The 25,364-nt window shown below is 35.8% G+C and overlaps 5 protein-coding genes across 14 annotated transcripts in view; 3 read left to right on the top strand and 2 right to left on the bottom strand.

Moving 5' to 3' along the window:
- The first annotated feature begins 1,879 nt into the window (after positions 1-1,879).
- On the top strand, positions 1,880-5,341 carry ndufb10 (NADH:ubiquinone oxidoreductase subunit B10). The gene is made up of 4 exons (XM_067372420.1): positions 1,880-2,108; positions 3,805-3,943; positions 4,037-4,176; positions 5,176-5,341. Exons 1-4 carry the CDS (start codon positions 1,961-1,963, stop codon positions 5,259-5,261), a joined length of 513 nt encoding a protein of 170 aa, XP_067228521.1. The 5' UTR covers positions 1,880-1,960; the 3' UTR covers positions 5,262-5,341.
- Positions 5,342-7,671: 2,330 nt separating this feature from the next.
- On the bottom strand, positions 7,672-11,127 carry rps2 (ribosomal protein S2). The gene is made up of 8 exons (XM_067381465.1): positions 10,960-11,127; positions 10,427-10,564; positions 10,129-10,218; positions 8,559-8,666; positions 8,302-8,475; positions 8,052-8,211; positions 7,873-7,964; positions 7,672-7,796 (listed from the first exon to the last, which is right to left on the bottom strand). Exons 1-8 carry the CDS (start codon positions 11,110-11,112, stop codon positions 7,716-7,718), a joined length of 996 nt encoding a protein of 331 aa, XP_067237566.1. The 5' UTR covers positions 11,113-11,127; the 3' UTR covers positions 7,672-7,715.
- Positions 11,128-13,562: 2,435 nt separating this feature from the next.
- On the bottom strand, positions 13,563-15,781 carry si:ch211-139g16.8 (immunoglobulin superfamily member 6). The gene is made up of 6 exons (XM_067381466.1): positions 15,614-15,781; positions 14,951-15,274; positions 14,746-14,843; positions 14,570-14,623; positions 14,379-14,489; positions 13,563-14,234 (listed from the first exon to the last, which is right to left on the bottom strand). The coding sequence occupies exons 1-6, from the start codon at positions 15,699-15,701 to the stop codon at positions 14,175-14,177; spliced, it is 735 nt and encodes a 244-aa protein (XP_067237567.1). The 5' UTR covers positions 15,702-15,781; the 3' UTR covers positions 13,563-14,174.
- A 1,582-nt stretch (positions 15,782-17,363) lies between these two features.
- On the top strand, positions 17,364-21,106 carry kdelr2a (KDEL endoplasmic reticulum protein retention receptor 2a). Its single transcript, XM_067372410.1, has 5 exons — positions 17,364-17,585; positions 18,285-18,385; positions 18,538-18,696; positions 19,990-20,242; positions 20,680-21,106. The coding sequence occupies exons 1-5, from the start codon at positions 17,495-17,497 to the stop codon at positions 20,712-20,714; spliced, it is 639 nt and encodes a 212-aa protein (XP_067228511.1). The 5' UTR covers positions 17,364-17,494; the 3' UTR covers positions 20,715-21,106.
- A 3,665-nt stretch (positions 21,107-24,771) lies between these two features.
- spag9a (sperm associated antigen 9a) overlaps positions 24,772-25,364 on the top strand; it is a 39,544-nt gene continuing 38,951 nt past the window's right edge. For 9 of the 10 annotated variants that reach the window (XM_067381462.1, XM_067381457.1, XM_067381456.1 and 6 more), the window contains exon 1: positions 24,772-25,289. In XM_067381462.1, the coding sequence (XP_067237563.1) occupies positions 24,990-25,289 (300 nt within the window). In that variant the 5' untranslated portion in view covers positions 24,772-24,989. The remainder of the gene's footprint in view (positions 25,290-25,364) is intronic. The other variant, XM_067381464.1, reaches the window with a different exon arrangement.

The raw sequence follows: 25,364 nt of genomic DNA, 5'->3' as shown, positions 1-25,364 counted from the left end.
AGCAGAGACTTGTTGAGTTCAGAACAGATGTTAACTTTTGGTGTTTGTTTTAGTAGCCTAAGCTAAATAGTTTACCAATTTACATAATGTTCTAGAAAACTATTATACCGACCAGCAGCCCCCTGTATTTATGATTAATTAGTTAGAAAGTAGTTGCTATGAATACAGGTGCCATCAGTTGTCTTCTTATGAAGGACTGGTTTGTCATTGAGTCCGTGTTGCTGATGCAAAGTAGGCCCTTTGTTACCAAACACCAAGTAACTAAATTGGAATACAATTATGAGTCATTCGCAAACTGTTAAAAATTAAACTGTTGGTTACTTTAAAACTAACCTTCATCTGGGATATATGTTAATATTTGATCTGTTAAAGCTACATTATATAAATACTCACCATTAGAGGTCACTTATCCTTGATTTTGTGGAATCATGGGATGTGTTGTTTTCATGTCTACAGCTGGTGGAAAAGAATCAGGATGGGACTTGGGCAGAAATCATATTCATGGATGAGAAAAAAGGCTGCTATGAGACACTTGTAAGCTAGATCGATATTAGTCATGGTAAAACATGGTAATCGCAGTAAATCAAGAAAACAAGATTTAAACAAGAAGCTATATATCATGATTAGTTTTCAGTCGATGAATGAATCCAAATACTTTCTCATCTGTCTAGTAAAACATCAAATAGGCCAATTGATGGATGGTTTGTGAAGAAATTTCATGCTCCCTTGTAAAAGTATTTTTTAGTATTTTCAAAATACAAAAATACAGTAGTTTATTTTGATACATGGTGTGGCTGCTGTATTTTGTCATTTATTTTGATACACTTAAAATTAAGGCATTTGGTATTTTATTTTAAAATACATTTTGATGAATTTTTGCCCAACCCTGACCATACTATAGTAAATTGTAGTATACTGTATATATTATAGTGTTTACAACACTTTCTTAATGAATGCTACAGCATAACTATAGTGAACTGATAAACTGTAATAAATACTGTAGTATACTTTAGTTTTTAGTACAGTACACTAGTGTATTGTAGTATAATATACCGTATAGATTAAAGAAAACTTAGTACAGTACTGAGTAAAGTCATTTATTTATATATTGTTGTTATGTTACCACAGCAACTATATAATTACCATAACAAATTAATTCAAATACTTTACTATAGTATGGTTCAAAAACACTATAGTATTTACTATAATTTACTATAATATTTTTCACCTGGGTTGTTCCAAACCTGTATAAATTTCTTTGTTCTGTTGAACACAAAGGAAGATATTTTGAAGAAAGTTTGTAACCTGGCCGTTTTGGGGCACCATTGACTTCCAAAGTAGGAAAAAAAAAATCTATGGAAGTGAATGGTGTCCCACATTCTTCAAAATATCTTTCTTTTGTGTTCAACGGAACAAAGAAATTTATACAGGTTTGGAACAACTTGAGGGTGAGTAAATGATGACAGAATTTTCATTTTTGGATGAACTAACCCTTTAATGGAAAGCTTTGAAACGACTTATTAGTTTATAAATCACTATTTTCACATATTGTATTTGCCTTTTATAACTGAGAACTTTCTGTATTATGTATAACTTTATGTATCAATGCAGTTTTGAAATAAAAAAATACTAACTTACATTGTACAGTAGTGAAACGACGACCTCTGTTGGTAGAAAAACTAATTGCGTGCATAACCTTTCACCTTCAACCTGGCAGTTTATAAACGAAACGAGGATATAAAATGGGCAGTTTAATACAGATTAATAGCATGAGTTTAGTTTTTAAATAAATATCATTAAAAAATAAATAAAAGTAATTTCCACTGAGTTTTTAATCGTAGCTCGGTGACCTTTCTCGCCATGTTTTGTGAAGCGCGCATGCGCATTGTGGAGGAGAGCGAAGGGAGTTTGAGGTCGATTAAAGGGTTTTTGAAATTTCTCTTCCAATACATGGTCGAAAATGCCGGAGGATCACGATAAAGATGTGTACCCAGAGCCTCCCCGCCAGACTCCAGTGGTGGATAAACAAACGGTTCTGCCGAATCCCGCTTTAATATTGTCGAAGCTCTTCTACTACTCGGTGGATGTGCCTGTGACCACATTCAGAGGTGAAGCGACTTCACACTAGTGTTTACATCTGCTTATTCATACTCTCTTATATGTAGTAGCCTTTGTAGTGTGAAAAGAAGATTAGGGACATTTGTATAACCCTTGTATTTGGTGCTATATTGTATATACTGTATATCTATTGTTTTTATATTTATAATTGGCCCTAAATGGATTTAAGACAGTTCCCCTAAATCACACTATGAAAACAAAACGAAGCAAAAATAGGTACAGCAAACCTTAACATTAATACTTCTTACACATTACGAAAAATTAAACCTTTTTAAACCGTATATAACAACTTTATAACAAAAATTGTCGCAAATTATGAATATTATCAACAAAATTGCAACTATTTTAAGAAACATTTTAAACAAATGTCTTATCCTGAAGCTCAAACAGTAGAGCATGGTGTTCGCAACACCAAGATCATGGGTTCGATTCCCAGCAATATTAACATGCATGTAGGAGTAAAAATGTACTCCTTTATTGCAGTGTACCTTTCTCAGGATACAAAGCATCTGCCCAGAGCATAAATGTAAATAAATACCCTCAGAGGGTAGCTGAGAAATGGACATAATAAAAGTTTTTTAGTTTGTATTTTGGGTCTGTGCAGCCGCCTTTAAGCATGAAAAATGCAGGTCAAATTTAATGTTTTTCTTTCCCTTTTTCTTCATTGGTTGGTTGTTTTTATAATAGCAATGCATTTTAGTTTAGTTTCTGTTTTATTTATTGTCATTTCCCTCAAATACAAGTATATATTGAAAAATTCTGCAGCGCAAATTGTATGCTGGACAAAGATATCTCTACACATTGTTAAAGGGTTAGTTCACCCAAAAATGAAAATAATGTCATTTATTACTCACCCTCATGCCGTTCCAGGCCCATAAGACCTTTGTTAATCTTCGGAACACAAATTAAGATATTTTTGTTGAAATCCGATGGCTCCGTGAGGCCTGCATTGACAGCAATGACATTTCCTCTCTCAAGATCCATTAATGTACTAAAAACATGTTTAAACCAGTTCATGTGAGTACAGTGGTTCAATATTAATATTATAAAGCGATGAGAATATTTTTGGTGTGCCAAAAAAACAAAATAACAACTTCAATTTCAAAACACTGCTTCAGAGCATAATGAATCAGTGTGTCGAATCCGGAGCGCCAAAGTCACGTGATTTCAGCAGTTTGGCGGTTTGACACGCGATCCGAATCATGATTCGACACACTGATTCATTTGTGCTCCGAATCTTCCTGAAGCAGTGTTTTGAAATCGGCCATCACTATATAAGTCATTATTTTGTTTTTTTTTGGTGCACCAAAAATATTCTTGTCACTTTATAATATTAATATTGAACCACTGTACTCACATGAACTGAAAATATATTTTAGTACATTAATGAATCTTGAGAGAGGAAGTGTCATTGCTCCCTATGAAGGCCTCGCTGAGTTATCGGATTTCAACAAAAATCTTAATTTGTGTTCTGAAGATTAACAAAGGTCTTACTGGTGTGGAACGGCACGAGGGCGAGTAATTAATGACATTATTATAATTTTTGGGTGAACTAACCCTTTAACAAAATTGTAATAATCAATATCAAAACAATATATTCAAACTATATGTATTTTGTAATAAATGACAACTAAAATCTACTTGGCTTGTAATTCTTTTATTGGTCCTGTTTTTTTGCTCTACCAGGCATTATCGAAGGCATCCAGGGCAATAAGAAGTCTCACTACTATCATCAGAAGTTTCGCCGTGTTCCTGAGCTGACTCAGTGCCAGGAAGGAGATTATCTTTGCTATTATGAGGCTGAGATGCAGTGGAGGAGAGACTAGTATGTTCATCAAAAAAAGCATTGTAGAACTTTTGTTCATATATCTCTATTTTTGCTCACAATCACTATTTTTTATTGTAATTTTGTCTGCAGTAAGGTGGATCAAGAGATCGTGAAGGTGGTCCAGGAGCGTCTTCGGGCCTGCCAGCAGCGTGAGGGTCCCAGTTACAGACAGAACTGTAACAAAGAACTGAAGCAGTTTGATGAAGTGTCCAAGGCCTTTCAGTCACGCTGTGAGTATTTTGTCATTCAATATATAATACAATGGGACAAGCCCAGTTGCAGTAGGTATTGTCTGAAATCCTTTAGCTTGAAACCAAAGCTGTTTATATTAAAGAAGCAATATGTAAGATGTTTGCAGTAAAATATCCACAAAAACACTTGGCCAGTGTTATATTTTGTTCACTTGAGTACTTACAATATCCCAAATGTTTGCAACTATTTGTAAATCTTGAGAAAATTGCAATTTTAACCAAGGCTCTGGGACGGGTGAGGAGTCGCCTGTCAATTGCGTTACTCTCTGTTTCCGTTTTTATTTTGTAGAAACCATGGAAACCCCAAAGACGCTTTAATATTTACATGTTTTAATAGGCAAGAGAACAACTGTTTGGTTACGTTTATAGACAGAAAACGAATGGTTGTTCTATAGCTTAACACGTTTAGTCTTATTGTTTAAATCTAATTTTCTTGATTTTTTTGCGAGTACCATGCTTTACCATGCCTCAGAGAAAAACACTATTTTGTGAAGTAGATAACATAGCATAATCAGATGCAGCTTTATTTTTAATAACAGTAATACAGCATTTTCTCCATCATACAATACATTTTAAATTAATTGCATGCCATTTATCAACACAAGCCATCCAGCATTTAATATGATATTCTAAAATCGATCAATCTTACTGCAGTGTGTAACAGTGTCTCACAGCAGCTGCTGAGCGAACGCACAGAGTAACGTTATAACATCATTTTCAACACTCTCAAATGTATCTAATATGATAAACAGAGCTGCGTTACCTCACACTCATGACCGGAAAAGCGGAAGCAGTGCCGGCGACTGCGTCATAATAAAAGATCTGCTGCTCGTGATTTCCTCCGGCTGTGAGGTGAAGACCAAATGTCCCAAGGCCTTTGTTTTGAATAGGCCTCTAGTGGACAGAAAATATTACATATTGCACCTTTTAATGTACAGGAATTCGTTTTCTGGCTGTTAACCACTTTATTTCTTCTAGACGGGGACCTCGGAGCATACGCCAGTGCGCGAAAGTGTTTGATGAAGCAGAAGGAGAGGATGATGGCAGAGGCACAGAAGGCATAAACCTCCGGTCTTTCGGCTTTTCTATGTCCGTCTCTCTCATCTGTGTATCAAAGTGTAAAATAAAGTTTATTGGAAAGTGACTTTCGAGTAGCTGTTATTTATGAAATCCCACCAGTGTCAGAGTTACCTTAAATATTACTTTCCCTTCAGCTTACTATCAGTTTGTGTTGTTGGTTTTGCATAGACATTTCCAACATTTTAAAAATCAGATTACAGTTTATTTATTTCATGTACTGTGCATGTCTGTGCTTATATGCCAATTGCTGGATAGAGTCGGTATGAAACGGAGGGGGCAAGAGTTTTTGGGGTAACGCTTTACACGTGCGTTACACAATCAGATTACTTTTTTCAAGTGACTAGTAATGCATTACTTTTGAATTCACAACAAAATATCTGAGTTACTTTTTCAAATTAGTAATGCAAGTTTCTTTGTTTTTCACATTTATTGACTGACAGCTCCCCTGTTGAGAGAAATAAAGTACAGAGGTGTTGTGTGTGCTGTGTGAACATGATGGTTACTGTAGATCTAGACTACATGTGAGCAAGCATTTACTCATCTCACTTGCACAAAATTCAGTATTCCTCAAAATGAAAACTGAAATGCAAACTCAGAATATTACGGAAACCTGCAATAAATGTTAAATAACACAAATATACTTTTAACCTCAATTTATTAACCACAGTCTTTGCTGCTGACCTTCGATGATCTAATTCAACCATTCTAATAAGCAAAAATGACTTTCACATTTGTGTTTGATTTTTATGTTTATTTATTGCTGAAGGGTGTTAAACTCCTGCATCCTATTCTTCACCAGAATGGCAGCACAGCTGAAAAGTTTGAGCTTTGCGTGCGCCCTCTACTGTACAGATGTGACTTTGCATTTCATTCAGCCTCAGGCTTATTCAGTTGTGACCTAATAGTTAGAGAGCCAGACTTGTAACCTGAAGGTCACAGGTTTGAGTCTCAGCAAATGCTTAAGAGTCTATAAATGGATCATTATTGCAGTGATTATTATGTTTCTAGCATGTTTTATGTTTGGCAACAGATCTTTTAACTGTAATTGATGGAGTGTGTAGCTTTTCATTTCTTAAACAATCATGTAGGAAGACACATCGTGGTCATATTCCAAAAACTAAAAATTGATGCACTTCTTGATGAAAATAAATTTTGTGATGTTATTTCCATGAAGAGGTGCATCATTTTTTGGTCAAGATGTTGTATTGACAGTGGAAGAGGTGAGCTCTCTGTAAAGTCTCTTCTAGCACATCCCAAAGACTTTCAATGAAATTAAGGTCTGGATTCAGAGGTGTCAATTCATGTGTGAAAATGATTCTTCAAGCTCCATCCCAACCATTCTTTCACAATTTGAGCCTGATGAATCTTGACATTGTCATCCTGGGCTGGAATATGACCATGATGTGTCTTTCTACATGGTTGTTTAAGAAATGAAAAGCTACACATTCCATCTTTTAGGGTTAAAAGAACCGTTGCCAAACATATAACATGCTAGAAACATAATAATCACTGTAATAATGATCCATCCATAGACTCTTAACCATTTGCCTATTTAAATCTACACAGCGACTTTTTCTTTGGCTGGGCAGTATATATCCGATGCTGTCATTCAAAGGTTTGGGAACAGTGAAGTTTTAGAAAGAAACGTAATACTTTTATTCACAAAGATGCAATTGGTCTTCTTTGGAACTTTCTACACATCAGTCCTGGAAAGTATGTTTGCACAAAAATATTAAGCAGCACAACTGTTTTCAACATTGATAATTAGAAGAAATGTTTCTTGAGCAACAAATCATACCAGAATGATTTCTGAAGGATCATGTGACACTGAAGACTGGAGTAACGATGCTGAAAATTCAGCTTTGATCACAGGAATAAATTACTTAAAATATGTTCACAGAATTTTCTTTTGATATACTCCACAATATTATTGTATTTACGATCAAATAAATGCAGTTAACCAAGAAATTTATTGCACATTGAATCCATTGTATAAAAAAAATATGCTTATGCTACTTAGAAAGTGGATAGTTCATTATATTTCAGCCAAATACACTTTGGGGTGCTTCATTTATTTGTACACCCTTTTCTCAAGATTCAGCACTGATTTATGCCATCTAGTTTAAAATTAGTTTACAGGTCAAGGATTTTTTTTATTCTGCATTTAATGAATTTATGTCAAATAAGTGAATTTATGAGAATTAAAAGGGCACCAGAAGTCCCTTCAACCATGATGATCACACATCTCTTATTTTAAACCACCTAAATTACCTGAGAATTTTAACTTGTCCACTTTGTTGGTAAAGCTTTTTGTATGCAAATCAGAAACATCAATTCACAAACAGTGCTACTAGCCTTTACACTTTAATGTCAAACAGAACACAGAGACTCAAAAATGGTTACTTTCTGGACTTTTATTTCAATCCATTGTACAAAATTTAGGAGGCTGGCTGAAGAGCTCCCTGAGTCCTCTGAACAGAGACCCTGGTGTGAGTCTTGGCCAGATGATCAGTGAATTCCTGAAACAAAGACGACACTTTAGTCTCAATTATGACACTAAGCATTTGTTACGAGTCTTGGAAATGCATGTATTACCTGGTAAGGAGACTTGGTAAACACAGTTTCCTTCCAGAGATCAGGTGTCAGATAGCTGTAAGTCTTAGAGATCGCATCGAAGGTGGCCTTGGCTGCAATGAAAACACAAGTTTTTAAAATCAAAATACTTAAGCAAGGACAGCTCGATCCTGAACAGTATTCAAATAAAAGTCCCTTACCAAAGTTGCCAAGAGTGGCAGTGCAGCCCCTGGCAGAGGTGTAGCAGTCATCGATACCAGCCATCATCAGCAGTTTCTTGGGCACAGGAGCAGACACAATGCCGGTACCACGGGGAGCAGGAATGAGACGCACCAGGACTGAACCACAGCGACCGGTCACCTGAACAAATACATATTCAGTCAATGTAAAAAAAAAAAAAAAGTTCAAATTCAAGCTTAGCCAATTATAAAACAACCTTTGAAGTCTCACCTTGCATGGCACGGTATGTGGTTTTCCGATCTTGTTACCCCAGTATCCTCTCCTCACGGGAATGATGGACAGTTTGGCCAGGATGATGGCTCCTCGGATAGCTGTGGCTACCTCTTTGGAGCACTTCACTCCCAGACCAACATGGCCATTGTAGTCACCAATAGCAACAAAGGCCTAGAAGGTTGAGAAACATGAGCAATTATGAATCAGCTGCAAGAGTTGGACTAGTATTGAACACTCAGGAAGACGCAAGTCACCTTAAACCTGGTGCGCTGACCAGCCCTGGTCTGTTTCTGGACAGGCATGATCTTCAGAACCTCATCTTTCAGCGCTGAGCCCAGGAAGAAGTCAATGATCTCAGACTCCTACAGGAAAGAAAAGCATGTTAAGTTTCACAAAAAGAAAGTCAGTTTTATGACACTTTGTGGAGGTCTTTATAACTTTAAAGTCATGATACTGAAGTAGCAACAGATCTTTTTATGATTTTAACATGTAAACTAAGCATTCTGGTGCACTCTGAAAAGAAAAGTGGAAAAACAATTTGCTACAAGCAAAAAAACAAAACAAAACATGAACACATTTATTGACACTAGGGCTGGGCACTGACAAATTTCACAATTGAACTTGATTGATTCAGAAGCTTGCGATTTCAGAAGCTTGATTTCAATTTGATTACTTTCAATTCAATATTGATTAATTTGGGGCCTTTCAGGTACAGTACATGGCAAATTTCCTCAAAGAAAATCTCTCTCAACTAATGCTGTAAACTATACAGGGAACCACAGCTGGTACATCATTATAATATTAAAGGTTAATTGATTTGTAAGCTGCTTAAAAGTAAATTACACAAGTTTTTATAATAACGTTATAATACATTTTTAATGACAATTATGTTTCTACTCCTTTTATATAGGCCTAAACGTTTAAATGGTGGCTGTCATAAAACCGATTTATACATTCAATATTGTTAAAAGTACAATATGCAATAGCCTAGTCACAGTGGATATAAAAAGTCTCCTCTCAAAGTTATTTTTTGTAGTCGACTAACAAGTTTTTGGACATTGAACGGCTTTTCTGTGGTAAATGAACCTTTTTAAGCGGTTTTATTTACGTCTTTCCGTGGTTGAAAAGCTGATTGATCGATTAACATGACATATGGATTTCGGCAAGTTGTGCTGTATCCATCAACATACCTTCAGATATTTATTCACATTTATTTTGTGCTGTAAAGCGGAAGAGATCAGTTCACGTGCACTACAGCGATGTGTCAGTCACGCCACAGAGCGCCAAGAAAGATCATGACAGCTCGAGACATGTATGGTCTGAAGTCTATGGGAAAGTAGCCCATTTTCGATTCTTGTGAGGTTTATTGCGCCTGCAAATTCACCCTGACACCTTTTCGGATCTAAACGATTCACATAAAAGTCATATTGCGATTCAAAACTAATTTTGACTAATTTGCAGGTATGTAAATGGATAGTTTAACCAAGTCTTTAAATTGTCGATTACTCTCTTGTCTCTCCAAACCCATAAGACATTCATCTTCAAAACATAAAATTTTAAAATTTAATTTGAGATATCTGTCCCTCCATTTAAAGTCTGTTCATAATATCTTAATTTGTGTTTCGAAAATGAACGAATATCTTATGGATTTTGAACAACATGAGTGAGTAATTGAAGAGTTTTCATTTTTGGGTGAACTTTCCAGTTGTGACCATGATTAAACATTACTAACTTGGTGTGAATGAATTAATGACTTCAAGATTCATAACGGGCAATCATAAAATAGTGTGAAATTCACTTTCATGTCAACTTCAGTAACGTTACCTTGATTGGCAGAGAATACAGATAGATTTCCTCCAGGGTCTTGATCTTCATATCCTTCACCAGACGACCAAGTTTGGTCACAGGCACCCACTATATAATAACACAAATTAATCAATCTATTAACACACTTAAACGGAAGCTACAGGTTCACAACAATGACAGCTAACGTTACTCGAATAAAAGTCAATGGAAAAACCAACAGAACAGTACAGAATGAATATGAGTATGTATAACTTTACTAAGACATTTAACAATGCAAAATCATAACAGTCAGAGGAGGAGTAAGGTGATGCTTTACCTCCTTATCCTCAGATTTGCCTCCCCGGGCACCGCGGCCTCTTCCACGGCCCCTGCCGCGACCACGACCGCGACCCCGGCCGCCAGTGCCGAAACCTCCGCGAAAACCTCCTCTACCACCGGCGTCGTCCGCCATTTGCTACATAAACAACAAAACACCTCCGTTAATGTCACACACATGTTGAGAATAAATGCACATGCATTCAATTTCACTTGTTTGATATTTTATCAGCTAACATAGACAGTATAACTAAAGTACGTATAAGGAATGGTGTAATTTAACAGGAATCACATTATAACACAAGAACGTACAAATATCTGACTGGCAACACCAGTTCTCCGCCATCTTTGAGACCATCTGGTGTTAAGTGCCCTAAAATGATATTCCTGCTCATCTTATATGATTAATTTTGCGATTACATCGTTTGCAAGCCGTATGCATATGTTTTCTATACGAATGTAAAGTTTTTATTTAGGGATTGCGGAGATAAAAGCAGATTCTGTGAGGATGTGAAAGCGGCAGCGTCCACTTACGTGATGTACGTTCAGGAAGAAGAAGGCCGCACGAGAGCTCGAGGAGGATTTATTCAAGGGGGAATTCTCGCGATATTTTATCACAGCTATGATAGTGACGACCTCCAGTGGCAGTCGTAGCAAAGCAGTTCGTTTGAGCAAACAGGCTAACATATAGACTAGCTGCGAGTAATGACCATGGCATAAATGTTTATGATTTCATTAAAGATTAATTAAAAGAGAGAAAACAAAGTGCATTCTGAAATGGACTGAAAGTAGTTGGTAATTTAAGCCAATGTAGATGTTTCTAGGCAACTTTGTTTTGAAATAGACTGTTGACAAGACACTTCAGACACTGATTAATATTTTGTGATTCTGTCACCATAACAAACTTTCCTTCAGACAAGTGGAGAGAAAACTTCCAAAATGCACATTTTAGTTTATTTTATTAGGACTACACTTGATCTGTTTCTTTTGATTTCAATTATCTCCAGAAATGTCCACTTCAGAGGCACTTAAACCTAACTTTACAGTTTTATTCCTATATATTCTGTAGGTTGTTTGGGGGTTTGTTCATATATCATTTGCAAGGGTTATATATATCATTTTATTCCCAAAAACATGGTGAAAATGTACATATATATATATATATATATATACCCTCATGCCGTTCCACACCCGTAAGACCTTCGTTAATCTTCGGAACACAAATTAAGATATTTTTGTTGAAATCCGATGGCTCCGTAAGGCCCATAAAGGTACTAAAAACATTTAAATCAGTTCATGTGAGTACAGTGGTTCAATATTAATATTATAAAGTAGGGCTGGGCGATATATCGCATGCGATTGTCACGCGCATTTCGTCAGTAAAGCCGGTTCCCTGATTACCGCTAAATCGCCATCACCTGCTTTCAAATGGAGTGCCATTTAATAGACAGAACCGCAGATCACTGACAAGCTACGCAATATCACGTTCATTATCGCAGATGAATCGCCTTCGATAATGAACGCGATATTGCGTAGCTTGTCAGTGATCTGCGGTTCTGTCTATTAAATGGCGATCCATTTGAAAGCAGGTGATGGCGATTTCGCGGCAATCATGAAACCGGCTTTACTGACGAAATGCGCGTGACAATTGCATGTGATATATATCGCATGAAACGTGACTTTGGCGCTCCAAACCTCTGATTCGACACAAAAGATTCATCTGTGCTCCGAAGCTTCCTGAAGCATTGTTTTGAAATCGGCCATCACTATATAAGTCGTTATTTTTTAAATTTTTTTTGGTGCACCAAAAATATTCTTTATAATATTAATATTGAACCACTGTACTCACATGAACTGATTTAACCCTCTACCGCATAGTGTTGCCATATGGCAACATACACTTTGTGTTCATTTCCTTGCCACTGTCTCTTTAACAGAACATTCTCAGTTTTTTTGTTGGTAAGAGAAGACCTTAGTTTAGCCAATGATGTGCTTTGGTTAAGTCCCATGACATGCATTTTTTTTTCTGTGACGCGATTTTCTGACAGACTGCCGTCTCTTGTCGGTAGTTGCTGAAAGCAAACTAAAACGTCAGTAACAAACAAGGACCCGCCCATGTCACATTCACAAAAAAATTGTTAACATCATCTCAGGTAAGTTATGATAAATTATTCACCACTCAAACATTTTTTTATGAAATTAGTTTTTGATAAATCGATAAAATGTCTGTGTTGCCATATGGCAACACTGCGCAATAATGGAATGGCATTATTATAATAGGTTAGATAGCTAGCAAAAGTTAGCTGCAGTCTGTTAAGCTATAACAATAACAACATTAATGCTAGTGATATAATGTTGATTAGTCATATGTTAAGGAGTGCCATGGCATTTGTATTATGGATTAAATCAACATCGGAGATCTGCCACCACAGCCAGTATACTGGCCCAGATCTACCACTGTGTCTCAAAAAGGCAGGTGCAAGTGGCTGTAAGGGTATTGTTAGGGTGAAGTGCACCAAATGTGATGTCTACATGTGTCTCACCTCTGAAAAAAATGCTTTTTGAAGTTTCATACAGAAAAAAGGTGACATTTCAAGGATTATGGGGGGTTCATGTTCATAACCTTCCTCTCATAAGATTGCGTAATGTTGAATTTTCATGAACTATAATATTTTGGGTTTTATGTCAATGTTTTATGATACATGATGAACAGTATTAGATTTTGTTGTACTGTCTACATTTGCAATTCAAATAATAGTCACGAAAAACGTAATGAAATTCAAAGAATATAAAGCATTATTCAGCAAAAGAATAAATTCCATAAATGAAAGCACAAGATGTTGGAAAATAAGTATAAGGTGTTGTTTATATTTACTGCTAAAGCTTATAATAGCACCAATTGATTCAATACAAACAACATTTCTGAGGAAAAATATGAACTATATACACTTACACTTGTTTTAAGTTATTCCCACTATTGCGCATTGTTGCCATATGGCAACATATCATAAAGTACCTTAAAATAATATTTTTTTCCAATTTTTTTCCAAGTTAAGCCATTCTAAGAAAAGAAAAAGAGTAAAATATTTTTTTTTTATAAATTTATCATAATGCGTGCGGTAGAGGGTTAAATATGTTTTTAGTACATTTATGGATCTTGAGAGAGGAAATGTCATTGCTGGCTATGCAGGCCTCACTGAGCCATAAGATTTCAACAAAAATATCTTAATTTGTGTTCCAAAGATTACGGGTGTGGAACGACATGAGAGTGAGTAATAAATGACAGAATTTTCATTTTTGGGTGAACTAACCCTTTAAGGTTGAACCACTGTAGTCACATGGACTATTTTAACCATGTCTTTAATACCTTTCTGGACCTTGAATGAGGTAATAACGTTGCAGTCTATTGGAGGAAATCAGAAATATCTTAATTTGTGTTCTGAAGATGAATGAAGGTCTTACAGGTGTGGAACGACATGAGGGTGAGTGATAAATGACAGAATTTTCATTTTTGGGTGAACTAACCCTTTAATACAGTTTACAGTTTAATACAGTTCACAGTGTAACTGACAGTGTAATGACATAGCAAGAGGGATCACGTGAAATGAGAAATCACATGAAGAAATCACATGAAAAGAGAAAGGTCATCAAGACTCTGGGTCAGCCAACCACTTTCCCCAAACTTAGCTTTCAGGTTTGCAGGAAGTTGCAGGTTTTTAGATGAAAAGGATTAGAGCATTTGATTTCCTTTACTCATCAAGATTTTGGTAAACATCTTCACTATTGTACACATTTTGAACACCTTTAGACTGTAGGGAAGATTGAAAATAAATGTTAGGCTATAACAAGAATTATGACAGAAATCTGAATTAAAACTCCACAGTTATGTAAAAAATGAATGTGCATTTGCTAAAAATATACGTATGTGTGTTTTAAAAGAATATTCCGGAAACCTTGTCTTGGGAAACTTTGTAGCGTGCCTGAATTTTGTCACCACTTAAGTTCCTCTTGCACAGTTCTTGCACCACTCCACTGAAAATCACTACTTGCCTAGTAGAGTCCTCCTGAAAACATCAACACTTTTGACAATCACATACTGTACAGTTTGAAAACCTTAAGATGCATAAATAGAGTCAAACAATACCTTGTTCTCATTTTTACACCATCTTCTTTTAAAGACTGTTTTGAATCGTCCAGTCTATCGATAAAAACATCAAAACATTTTAATTATTTAAATTTCAACTTTCTGAAAAAATACATTTTGAACATTTAATGGTAAACATTGCATTACTTTCAAAAGTACTGTAACTTTAAGTGTACCTTAATGCAGATGATGATGCCCAGGACGAGGAGGCTGTACACTGTCAGCAGGATTAGCAGTGTCAAAAGCAGCACTTGACGGACGTTTAAACCCCTGTCTGGATAAAAATCACAGCTTTTTTTTTAAATAAACAACAACATCCAGATAAGGATATGTGTAACATATTAGCAGAAGGGTGTGATTGGGTCATTCGCCAATGTTTACCTGACACTTTTAAAGTGGTTCCCTGTCCGATTGCTTGCGCCCCACTGTGAGCCACAGTCAGCAGAGCCGCTGCACAGTAATACACCCCACAGTCTGTTTTTGACAAAGAGCTGATTTCCAGATCATGATGATCCAGTTTGTATTTCAGTGGCTGGCTCGACACATCAATCTGGTAGTGATAGTCTTTCCGGAACACATACCAAGAGATCTCAGGTGTGTGTTGACAGCTGGATACATTGACAGAGCAGGGAATAGAGACGGACTGTTGCTCTTTTTTTCTCATGAGCTTCGTTGGCTGTTGGACATCTACCATACATCCTCTGACTGTAGAAATTCAGAATATTATGTTGTTAAATTGAATACATTTAATTTCTGACATTTCATATTATTAATATTTCAAAACTTGGGAAGTAGCCCAACACGTCACACACAAGATTTTTTGTTTTACTAACTCTTCTATAAATGTTCTTTATTGGAATCAATGGTTCACCCTTTGCTCCAATGGTTCTTTACAGTGGAAAAAGTTTCTTCGGATTATTTTAAAAAATGGCTCTTTTAAAAACTGTTGCCTGAAAGATACTTTGGTGAACCCAAAATTGGAATCACTGTGAAAATCCCCTTTTGGAGTGTAGTATAGCATTGACAAGTTCAATCTCTGCTCACCTAAGCCCAGAACAAGAAATGCCATGGTGAAGAAGAAACCAAAGTTCATGTTGATGTCAGAGTTGTTTGTGGCTCCTCTTCCTTTCATTAATATTTCTCTGATTGTTTGTCATTGGAAAAAAATCTCACGCTTAACTGAGAAATAAAAACAGAAATGACTTGTAAAAATGAGAAGTGACACAGACCCATCCCCTCAGTTCTTCCTTCCTCGTGTGAGACTTCTTGTCACCTTGAGTCACCATACTGCTTATAGTGATATTTGAGTAATAATGCATTAAAGTAATTAAAGTAATTAATGCACTACCATGACCATAATGATGACCATAATGATGCAAAATAACTTTAACAACAATAGTGTTGGGGTAACACATCACAAGTAGTGTGTATTATGTAATCAGATTACTTTTTTGATGTAACGAGTAAAGTAACACATTACTTAATAAATTTGCACATTAGCATCTATCTGTCTGTCTATCAATCGATTGGATAGATAGATAGATAGATAGATAGATAGATAGATAGACAGACAGATAGATAGATAGATAGATAGATAGACAGATAGATAGATAGATAGATAGATAGATAGATAGATAGATAGATAGATAGATAGACGGATAGACGGATAGACGGATAGACGGATAGACGGATAGATGGATAGATAGATAGATGGATAGATAGATAGATGGATAGATAGATAGATAGATAGACAGACAGACGGATAGATAGATAGACAGATGGATATCTATCTATCCATCTGTCTGTCTGTCCATCTATCTGTCTATCTATCTATCTATCTGTCGGTCTGTCTGTCTATCTATCTATCTATCTATCTATCTATCTATCTATCTATCTATCAGTCTGTCTGTCTATCTATCTATCCGTCTGTCTGTCTATCTATCTATCTATCTATCTAACTATATCTATCTATCTATCTATCTATCTATCTATCTATCTATCTATCTATCTATCTATCTATCTATCTATCTATCTATCTATCTATCTATCTATCTATCTATCAAACTAAATCTATCTATCTATCTATCTATCTATCTATCTATCTATCTATCTATCTATCTATCTATCTATCTATCTATCTATCTATCTATCTATCTATCTATCTATCTATCTATCTATCTATCTATCTATCTATCTAGGGTAGAGTGGGGAAAAACGCCCCCAATTCCGTTTTTCCCAAAATAACCACTAGATGAAGTCAAGATACATTTTTGTTGCAACTATGGACTCCATTGACAAGAGTGATGATGTAGTGTAGAAGTATTTTCAGTGAAGCACACTGGTGACGTTCCTGAAAGATTTGACTGTAAATGATCTCATTTTCATCAGTAAAAAAAAGTTTTAAAGCTTGTTGTTTTGTAGAACATCACAGTTATATATGATATGACAATCTATCTATCTGACTGTCTGTCTGTTGATCGATCGGTCTGTGTCTATACAGCACAGTACAAAATCATACAGAAAATCAGTCTTTTATCACAAAAACCGAAATTAAAATTACAGAAATGTTCTTAAACATTAGAAAAAAAAATCGCAAATTATGGTCATTAATAATAATAATAATAATAATAATAATAATAATAATATTCTCAATAGTAACTATGGTTACCAAGGTAATTTTTTGAACGGGGGCCTCAGAGGGCGTGGTCAGACGCGTGGAGCTCGCGGCCGCATTAACTACTATTCCCAGCATTCATTGTTCTGTTGGCCACGTCACGTCCACCGGCCACGTCGCCCCTCATTCGCCATATTTCGTGGAGGAATGCTCTGCAGGAGAGCGGCACTCAGCCGGTTCATAGCTATTTCACTCACCCTGAGCTCTCTTTAACGCCACTAAAACCAACCAGAGAGGTAAATAAAACCATCATGAACATCTTTAGGCTAACTGGAGATCTGTCTCATCTAGCTGCCATCATCATCCTGCTGCTCAAGATATGGAAGACCAGGTCCTGCGCAGGTGAGCTAAACTCACACAAAATATACTTTACTCATTCATTTCGTATCTAATTTGCGTGTTTATCAAAGATGGGAAAGACTTTAGACTGGGTTGAGCTGTCTGGAAAAGTCTCGCGATTTTTATGTTAAACCATGAAGCAAAAAATGAAGCATAAAATGAAGTAATTTATGTAGCATGCAAGCTAGTGGTTTAGCTTGACTTGATAGCAACTGAAGTCAAATGTTTTTTGTTTAATTAAAAATGCAGTTGGGTTTTACATGGACAGATCTTTATCTATTTAACATGTTGTAACGATAATGTTTGCTTATGTAGCCTGTACCTTTTGAATATATATGTATATATATACGTTGTAGTATGTAGATGACAAGTTTGTAGTATGTAGAGGACAATATCTTGCATTGTGAGAATCATATATTTGAATATTCAAGTAATTTTATATATTTGAAGTCATGGATTTTAAATTCTCCCTCCTTTTATTTGCCATACATTCCTGAAGTGCATTGCATTCCTTGCCCTGACGTGGCAGTGCATATAGTTTAGTGTGGGTCTCCTGGGTAGTCTAGATGAATGTCTTCAGACTTTTGCTTTGCAGAAATGTAGAGAACTTAGATGCAACCCTTCTGAAATGTGTGAGTTCAGTATTCAGTACTGCTCTTTTTTGTTAAGTAGTTGTCTGAATGTAAATGTTCTTGTCCCCAGGTATCTCTGGGAAGAGCCAGATACTCTTCGCTTTGGTGTTCACCACACGATACCTGGATCTCCTGACATCCTTCATTTCTCTTTACAACACTTGCATGAAGGTAAATGCATAGAATGAACTTTTACATGCACACATCAATACATTCGTCAATCTTAAATTCCAGTGATTGCAAAATCAATATGAGACTAAACAGTTGAGTGTGTTTATCTGTGCACTGTTAATCAATTGTTTGTTTCTGTTCTGTAAAAACAGATCATCTATGTCGGTTGTGCCTATGCCACCGTCTACCTGATCTATGCAAAGTTCAGGGCAACCTATGATGGAAACCATGACACTTTCAGAGTTGAGTTTCTAGTGGTTCCTGTGGGAGGTCTCGCCTTTCTGGTCAACCACGACTTCTCTCCATTAGAGGTGATTATTAGACTCTTCACTGCACTTTTTGGCCATCATAAATGATTTTATGCTTGTCCAGAATTGTTTTTTTTTTAACTTTTATACCTTTTCAAATAATGAACCGGCATTATTATTATGTACAATATTATCTGTTATAACTTGCTTTCATTAATTTTGCTGTATATAAAGGCAAAGTTATTACTTGAAATAGCTACACAATAAATAAATACACACATATGTATGTGTGGGTGTATATGTATTTTATTTTTATATTTTTTTTTGTATGATATAATCAGCTATTTGCTTTTATTTTGATATATAATATATTAAAAAAATCTCGAAATAAAAGCAAATCTTACACAGATTAAGTTTTCAATAAATTGCAAATAATTTAGAGAGTTTTAAGGCATTTCATTTTTCAGCTTCCTTAAAGGATTAGTTCACTTTCAAATAAAATTTTCCTGATGATTTACTCACCCCCATCTCATCCAAGATGTTCATGTCTTTCTTTCTTCAGTCGAAAAGAAATGAAGGTTTTTGATGAAAACATTCCAGGATTTTTCTCCTTATAGTGGACTTTAATGGACTCCAAACGGTTGAAGGTCAAAATTACAGTTTCAGTGCAGCTTCAAAGAGCTTTAAATGATACCAGGCGAGGAATAAGAGTCTTATCTAGCAAAAAAATACAACTGTATATGCTTTATAAACAGATGATCACTTTGCACATGCTTCCGCTTTCCGTATTCTTCAAAATGCTTACACCGTATGTCCTACACCTTCCGTATTCAACTTACGGAATGAATGCAGCGCCAGTTCCGTTTTTTTCCATAAGTTGAATAGGGAAGGCGTACAGCGTTTTCTTTTTGAAGAATACGAAAAGCGGAAGCACGTGCAAGGCGATAATTTGTTTATAAAGCATATAGAGTTGTATTTTTTTCAAAAATGACAGATCATTTCTCTAGATAAGACTCTTATTCCTCGTCTGGTATCATTTAAAGCCCTTTGAAGCTGCACTGAAACTGCAATTTTGACCTTCAACCGTTTGGATTCCATTGAAGTCCACTATATGGAGAATAATCCTGGAATGTTTTCATCAAAAACCTTAATTTCTTTTCAACTGAAGAGAGAAAGACATGAACATCTTGGATGACATGGGGGTGAGTAAATCATCAGGAATTTTATTTGAAAGTGGACTAATCCTTTAAGAATTGAAATAACATTTCTCTGAGGTTTGCAGCTTTTAAAAATGTTAAATAAATATACTTTTTTTGTAAATAAAACTCACCTGTGCTCAAAATATCTTTATGACAGATTCTGTGGACCTTTTCCATCTACCTTGAGTCAGTGGCCATTCTGCCTCAGCTCTTTATGATTAGCAAGACCGGCGAAGCCGAGACCATCACTACCCACTATCTGTTCTGTCTGGGGGTCTATCGCGCCCTCTACCTCTTCAACTGGATCTGGAGGTTCTACTTTGAGGGCTTCTTTGACATGATTGCCATCGTGGCTGGGGTCGTCCAGACTATTCTCTATTGTGACTTCTTCTACCTTTACGTGACAAAAGGTGAGTTTGTATGCACTTACACCTTTGTAAGGATCATGGGTGTGACGTGACATTAAGTTTGGTCTTGACATATAAGTCAGTGTGAAATCATAGTTGATCCAATTTGCTGTACTTGTTGCTGATGTTATTTAAAAAAAGATGGTTTTCCCATCAAATATCCTGGTTCACTCGAAAATATACAATTATGGGAGTATAATGTAATTATGCATAATTTATAGGTATTATTATAGTAACTACATGTAACGTGTAACAAACACACCGTAAAATAAAGTGTAACCCTTTTTTCCCCCACACAGATAATTCATTAATGCATGCATTAATTACAGTTTAAACACTAGTTTAGCTTCTCTTTTTTTTTTGAATTTGGCTTGTTTTAGATGTAAAATCTTTTTATCTTTTAGTGCTTTATTTTCTGAAATCTTTTGTCTGGTCCACAGTGCTGAAAGGAAAGAAGTTGAGTCTACCAGCCTAAGTGCCAAAGAACAGAGAGCTGTGTCTCCATCAGACTTGTAGAGGGGCACAAGCCAATGATGCCACCGCAAGATGCCCAAGACAAAGAACACATAACGCCAGTTCAATCACTGATTTATTTCTCTCCGCCTGGACACCAACCATCCCCTTACAGAAACAAGGACGTTTTCTTCTGTCTTTAGCATCTTGCGATACTTTTTTATTGCTATTAAAAAGAAAAAGAAGAAAAAACTTTTCTATATGCAAGGTGTATTGAAATATTGAATATTGAACAGTGCATTGTACACACTAACTCCAGTTAAATGCGTCATTGTAAATTTTTCCATGATTGGAAATGGTTCCCAGAGTGTTGAATAAGTTCTTTCCTGATTTAAGAGGGAAAATGAAATGTGTGTCCAACAATTCAAATTATTATATCCCATTCTTTTTTTTCTTTTTTTTTCTCCCCCACAGAGTACATGTGGTAAAATCACCCTTTGCTTACATGAGAGGTTTAGCCACCACTGAAAATTAAGTTTTCATCTTTTCACATAAAATGCCTTATTTGTCTTTTGGTTTATGTACATAAGCATTTGTGCTGATGCCCCCATAACAACAAGTCAACTGTAAATAAGAGAATGTTTCATATTTCATTAAGCACAATTCTCCTTGTGTGACCCATATCATTTTTTTTAGGATGTCAACATTTATCAATTATATGCGATATTAAAGCAATTCCTTTATTTCCTGCAGACATCAGCTTGTTGAAATGCAGTAATTTATGGTAAGACCATTACATTTAGTGGTGTGGATACTGTCAAAGCACATATTGGAGTGAATACAAGTTTTGTAGCGTAGTATTTTTTGTTTATGGATTACAGCTTGTTTTCTTTCAGTTCAACATCCCCAATGTTTTTCCCCTCTCGCGTCATTCCTGTAGGGTTTACAGTTATTTTTTTTCTAGTTTTTACATGTCTCCAATAAATATTTTAAGGGACACGATTTTGTGTGTTATTCTTTGGCGCTTTTTTTTTTTTTTTTTAATCAGTTGTCTAATTTTTAGTTGTCGATTTATTCCACTGTTTTCCAGTAATTACAGTATAAACTGACACCTTTTTAATTGATATCATTTTTTCTAATGAACACAAGATGCAGTGATGACAAAAGAAGCAGGAAATACATGGAAATGTTTTGAAATACAAAAAGTCAACCATATCAGTGTTGATGATGCTTATGATCAAGTTTTTCGTCATTTTATTCACAATTTTGGTCCTGTGGTGTGATTAATTTTTAAAAGTAATGTTTCATATAATCTCTCAGTAATCAAACTCATAAAATGCATAGTAATTATAAAAGAACGAGAAAAATACTGTCTAGATTGTTCTAGATGGAGTAGCATATAACATCACACCACAGTTTGGGCACATATATTCAAGTTAAATGTACAAATAAAATATTAATTTTTTTAAAACAATGTATATATGCAGCAGTAAAAACACACCAATGAATAATTAATTCGATTCAAGTACAAAGTACTGGCCACAATGATCCATTGATCCCATTTAGTGACCAACATTCAAACATTTACCACTTATTCTTGAGAACTGGGACAATAACTGTATATTTCAAGGAATTACTGTGAATGAATTATTCAGCATATTTATATGTTTCTGTATATCTGCCTCAAATTTCTCATAAATGTGTTTTTCCTTGCCCATATCATCCAATACAACAGTAGTAACTGATTACATGTAATCTGAATTACGTAATCAGATTCCAACTATTAAGTACTTGTAACTAGATTACATTTTAAAATAGTTACAGTTACTTTTCTATTGATTATGTGATTGCATGTTATTCTCACAGTGGCAGTGAATTATTCATAATTCATTGATTCAACTTCTTTGTTATCTTTTAAATGTTTCTTTCTATAAAAGTCTACTGCTTATATGCGTTCAGAGGGTCTTCCAGGTTTGTGGAATTACACACACAGACCAGCCATAGACATATAATAAACAAGTGTTTGTTAAAAAGGTTTTTTGTTTATAAAAAAAAGTGTTTATTATATGTCCAGCAGCCACTAGTCATGTGACTATCACTGAAAACTGAGACACACAGCATTTGATCACTGCTTACAGAAATCATTTCACTTTTAAGAAGTGTTTTCTCAACGTTGCAACATTGCATATCTAATCAGCTGCTGATTAACACATTAATTATTATTTGAATTATCACTCAGTGAGTCATTTAATGTATTCGTGTCTTTGGAAGGCTTTTGTCTTTCAAACACTTTAAAGGCCCGCTGAAGTGTGTTGGAACGCGCAGCATTATTCAATGTGTTGATGTAATTTCAACTGAAACGGTAAGACAGGGCGGGGCATATCAAACTGCTCCGCCTCTTTTATCTACTTATATCTCCTAAATGTGAATTTTGTCATTGTTTTGGAACACACCAGTTTATTCATAACCTTAAAGGGATCATTCACCCAAAAATGAAAATTTGATGTTTATCTGCTTACCCCCAGGTCATCCAAGATGTAAGTGACTTTGTTTCTTCAGTAGAACACAAATGATGATTTTTAACTCCATCCGTTGCTGTCTGTCAGTCTTATAATGCTTGTCAAAGGGAACAAATTGAGTAAAAAAAAATGCACAGACAAATCCAAATTAAACCCTGTGGCTCGTGACGACACATTGATGTCCTAAGAGACGAAACGATCCGTTTGTGCGAAAAACCGAATAGTATTTATATAATTTTTTATCTCTAAAACACCACTATGTCCAACTGCTTATAAATACTGTTCAGTTTCTTGCACAAACCGATCGTTTTGTGTCTTAGGACATCATATATATATATAAATTTTATGAATTAATTAGCCTACTTAATAGCTTTTCATCCCTGCAGTTCCATCACAAACCCCAGTCTGTGAAACCCTGTTATTATATAACATTTAATGTACTAGTAGTAACTGATTACATGTAATCTGGATTACATAATCAGATTCCAAATATTAAGTACTTGTAACTAGATTACATTTTAAAATACTCATAATCGGTCTACAGTTACTTTTCTATTGGAATCGTGAAACTTTTTGAAACTTTTCTATCGAATCATGATACGGATCGCGTGTCAAACCGCCAAACTGCTGAAATCACGTGACTTTGGCTCTCCGAAGAGCTGATTCAACACACTGATTAATTTATGCTCCGAAGCCTCCTGAAGCAGTGTTTTGAAATCGGCCATCACTAAATAAGTCGTTATTTATTTTTTTACATTTTTTTTGGCGCTCCAAAAATATTCTCGTCGCTTTATAATATTAATATTGAACCACTGTACTCACATGAACTGATTTAAATATGATTTTAGTACATTAATGGATCTTGAGAGAGGAAATGTCATTGCTCCCTATGGAGGCCTCACGGAGCCATCGGATTTCAACAAAAATATCTTAATTTGTGTTCCGAAGATTAACGAAGGTCTTACGGGTGTGGAACGGCATGAGGGTGAGTAATAAATGACAGAATTTTCATTTGTGTAAATAACCTTTTAAAAGTAATGAAAAGTCTTACCAGCTTACTACTGTTGCCATGGTTACCTCTTGTTGCGACCATGATTTCTGTTTGCGACAGTTTACCGTTTTAAAATTTATTATTAATTTAATAATTAATTACATTAATTAATTAATTTATTCAAAATCTTCAATATTAACACCCCCATAATTTGGACCCTGCAATTTGGTCAAGAACAGTCAATGTGATTACGCTCAGTTATGATTAACTGATTAATACTAAAGTGAAAATATTGCGATTTAAAAAAACAAATCAAAACAAAAACTAACGACAGGTAATGTAATGGGGCAGCTTTTGTCCCATCACGTCTCAAGAATTTGTTTTTAGTTTTTTTTAATGAAAATAGAACAGTTTACAAACAGAGCATATCATAAGACAGTGCAATACAAAGTGTAATATTAATTAGTAACAGGGGATCCGAAAATAAAATCATAATATTTAAATGATGTCTCAAGAATCTCAGTGTTACGATACGCAGCGTGACGTCAGCGCGCGATTGTCTGGTCAACAGCTCAGCTGTTGTGGGGCGACCGCGGGAAAATATTCCACGTAATACATCGGCCGGTTCCAGGGAGGGACTCTGGACTTACGTGGGATCCTTGTGGCAGTGTGTCGGAGAATATAACGGAAATATATCCGCATTTGTTCTCAAATTATAAACCAGGGCACATTGGTTTGGGATATAGCGGAGGTTTAAATCTAGGACATTCTCACGAGAGGAAGGAAAATGGAGTTGGATGACGGAGTTGTGTACCAGGACGACCCGGGGACATCGGCGATAATGTCGGAGAGGGTCTCGGGCCTGGCCAACTCCATCTACCGCGAATTCGAGAGACTTATTCGCAAATACGACGAGGACGTGGTGAAAGAGCTGATGCCGCTGGTCGTGGCGGTGCTGGAGAACCTCGACACTGTGTTCGCCGAGAACCAGGAGCATGAAGTGGAGCTGGAGCTCCTGAAGGAGGATAACGAGCAGCTCATTACACAGTACGAACGAGAGAAAGCGCTGAGGAAACACGCGGAGGAGGTGAGTGGAGGAGATTTATCTGTTGACTTCATCTGGGGGAAAACGGGAGGTTGGCATCTTTGTTTTGTTGCAGCA

Source organism: Chanodichthys erythropterus, chromosome 3, assembly GCF_024489055.1.
Source record: "Chanodichthys erythropterus isolate Z2021 chromosome 3, ASM2448905v1, whole genome shotgun sequence".
Lineage (NCBI taxonomy): Eukaryota > Metazoa > Chordata > Actinopteri > Cypriniformes > Xenocyprididae > Chanodichthys > Chanodichthys erythropterus.
Note: the sequence above shows the minus strand (reverse complement) of the source record. Positions and strands in the feature narration are given on the sequence as shown.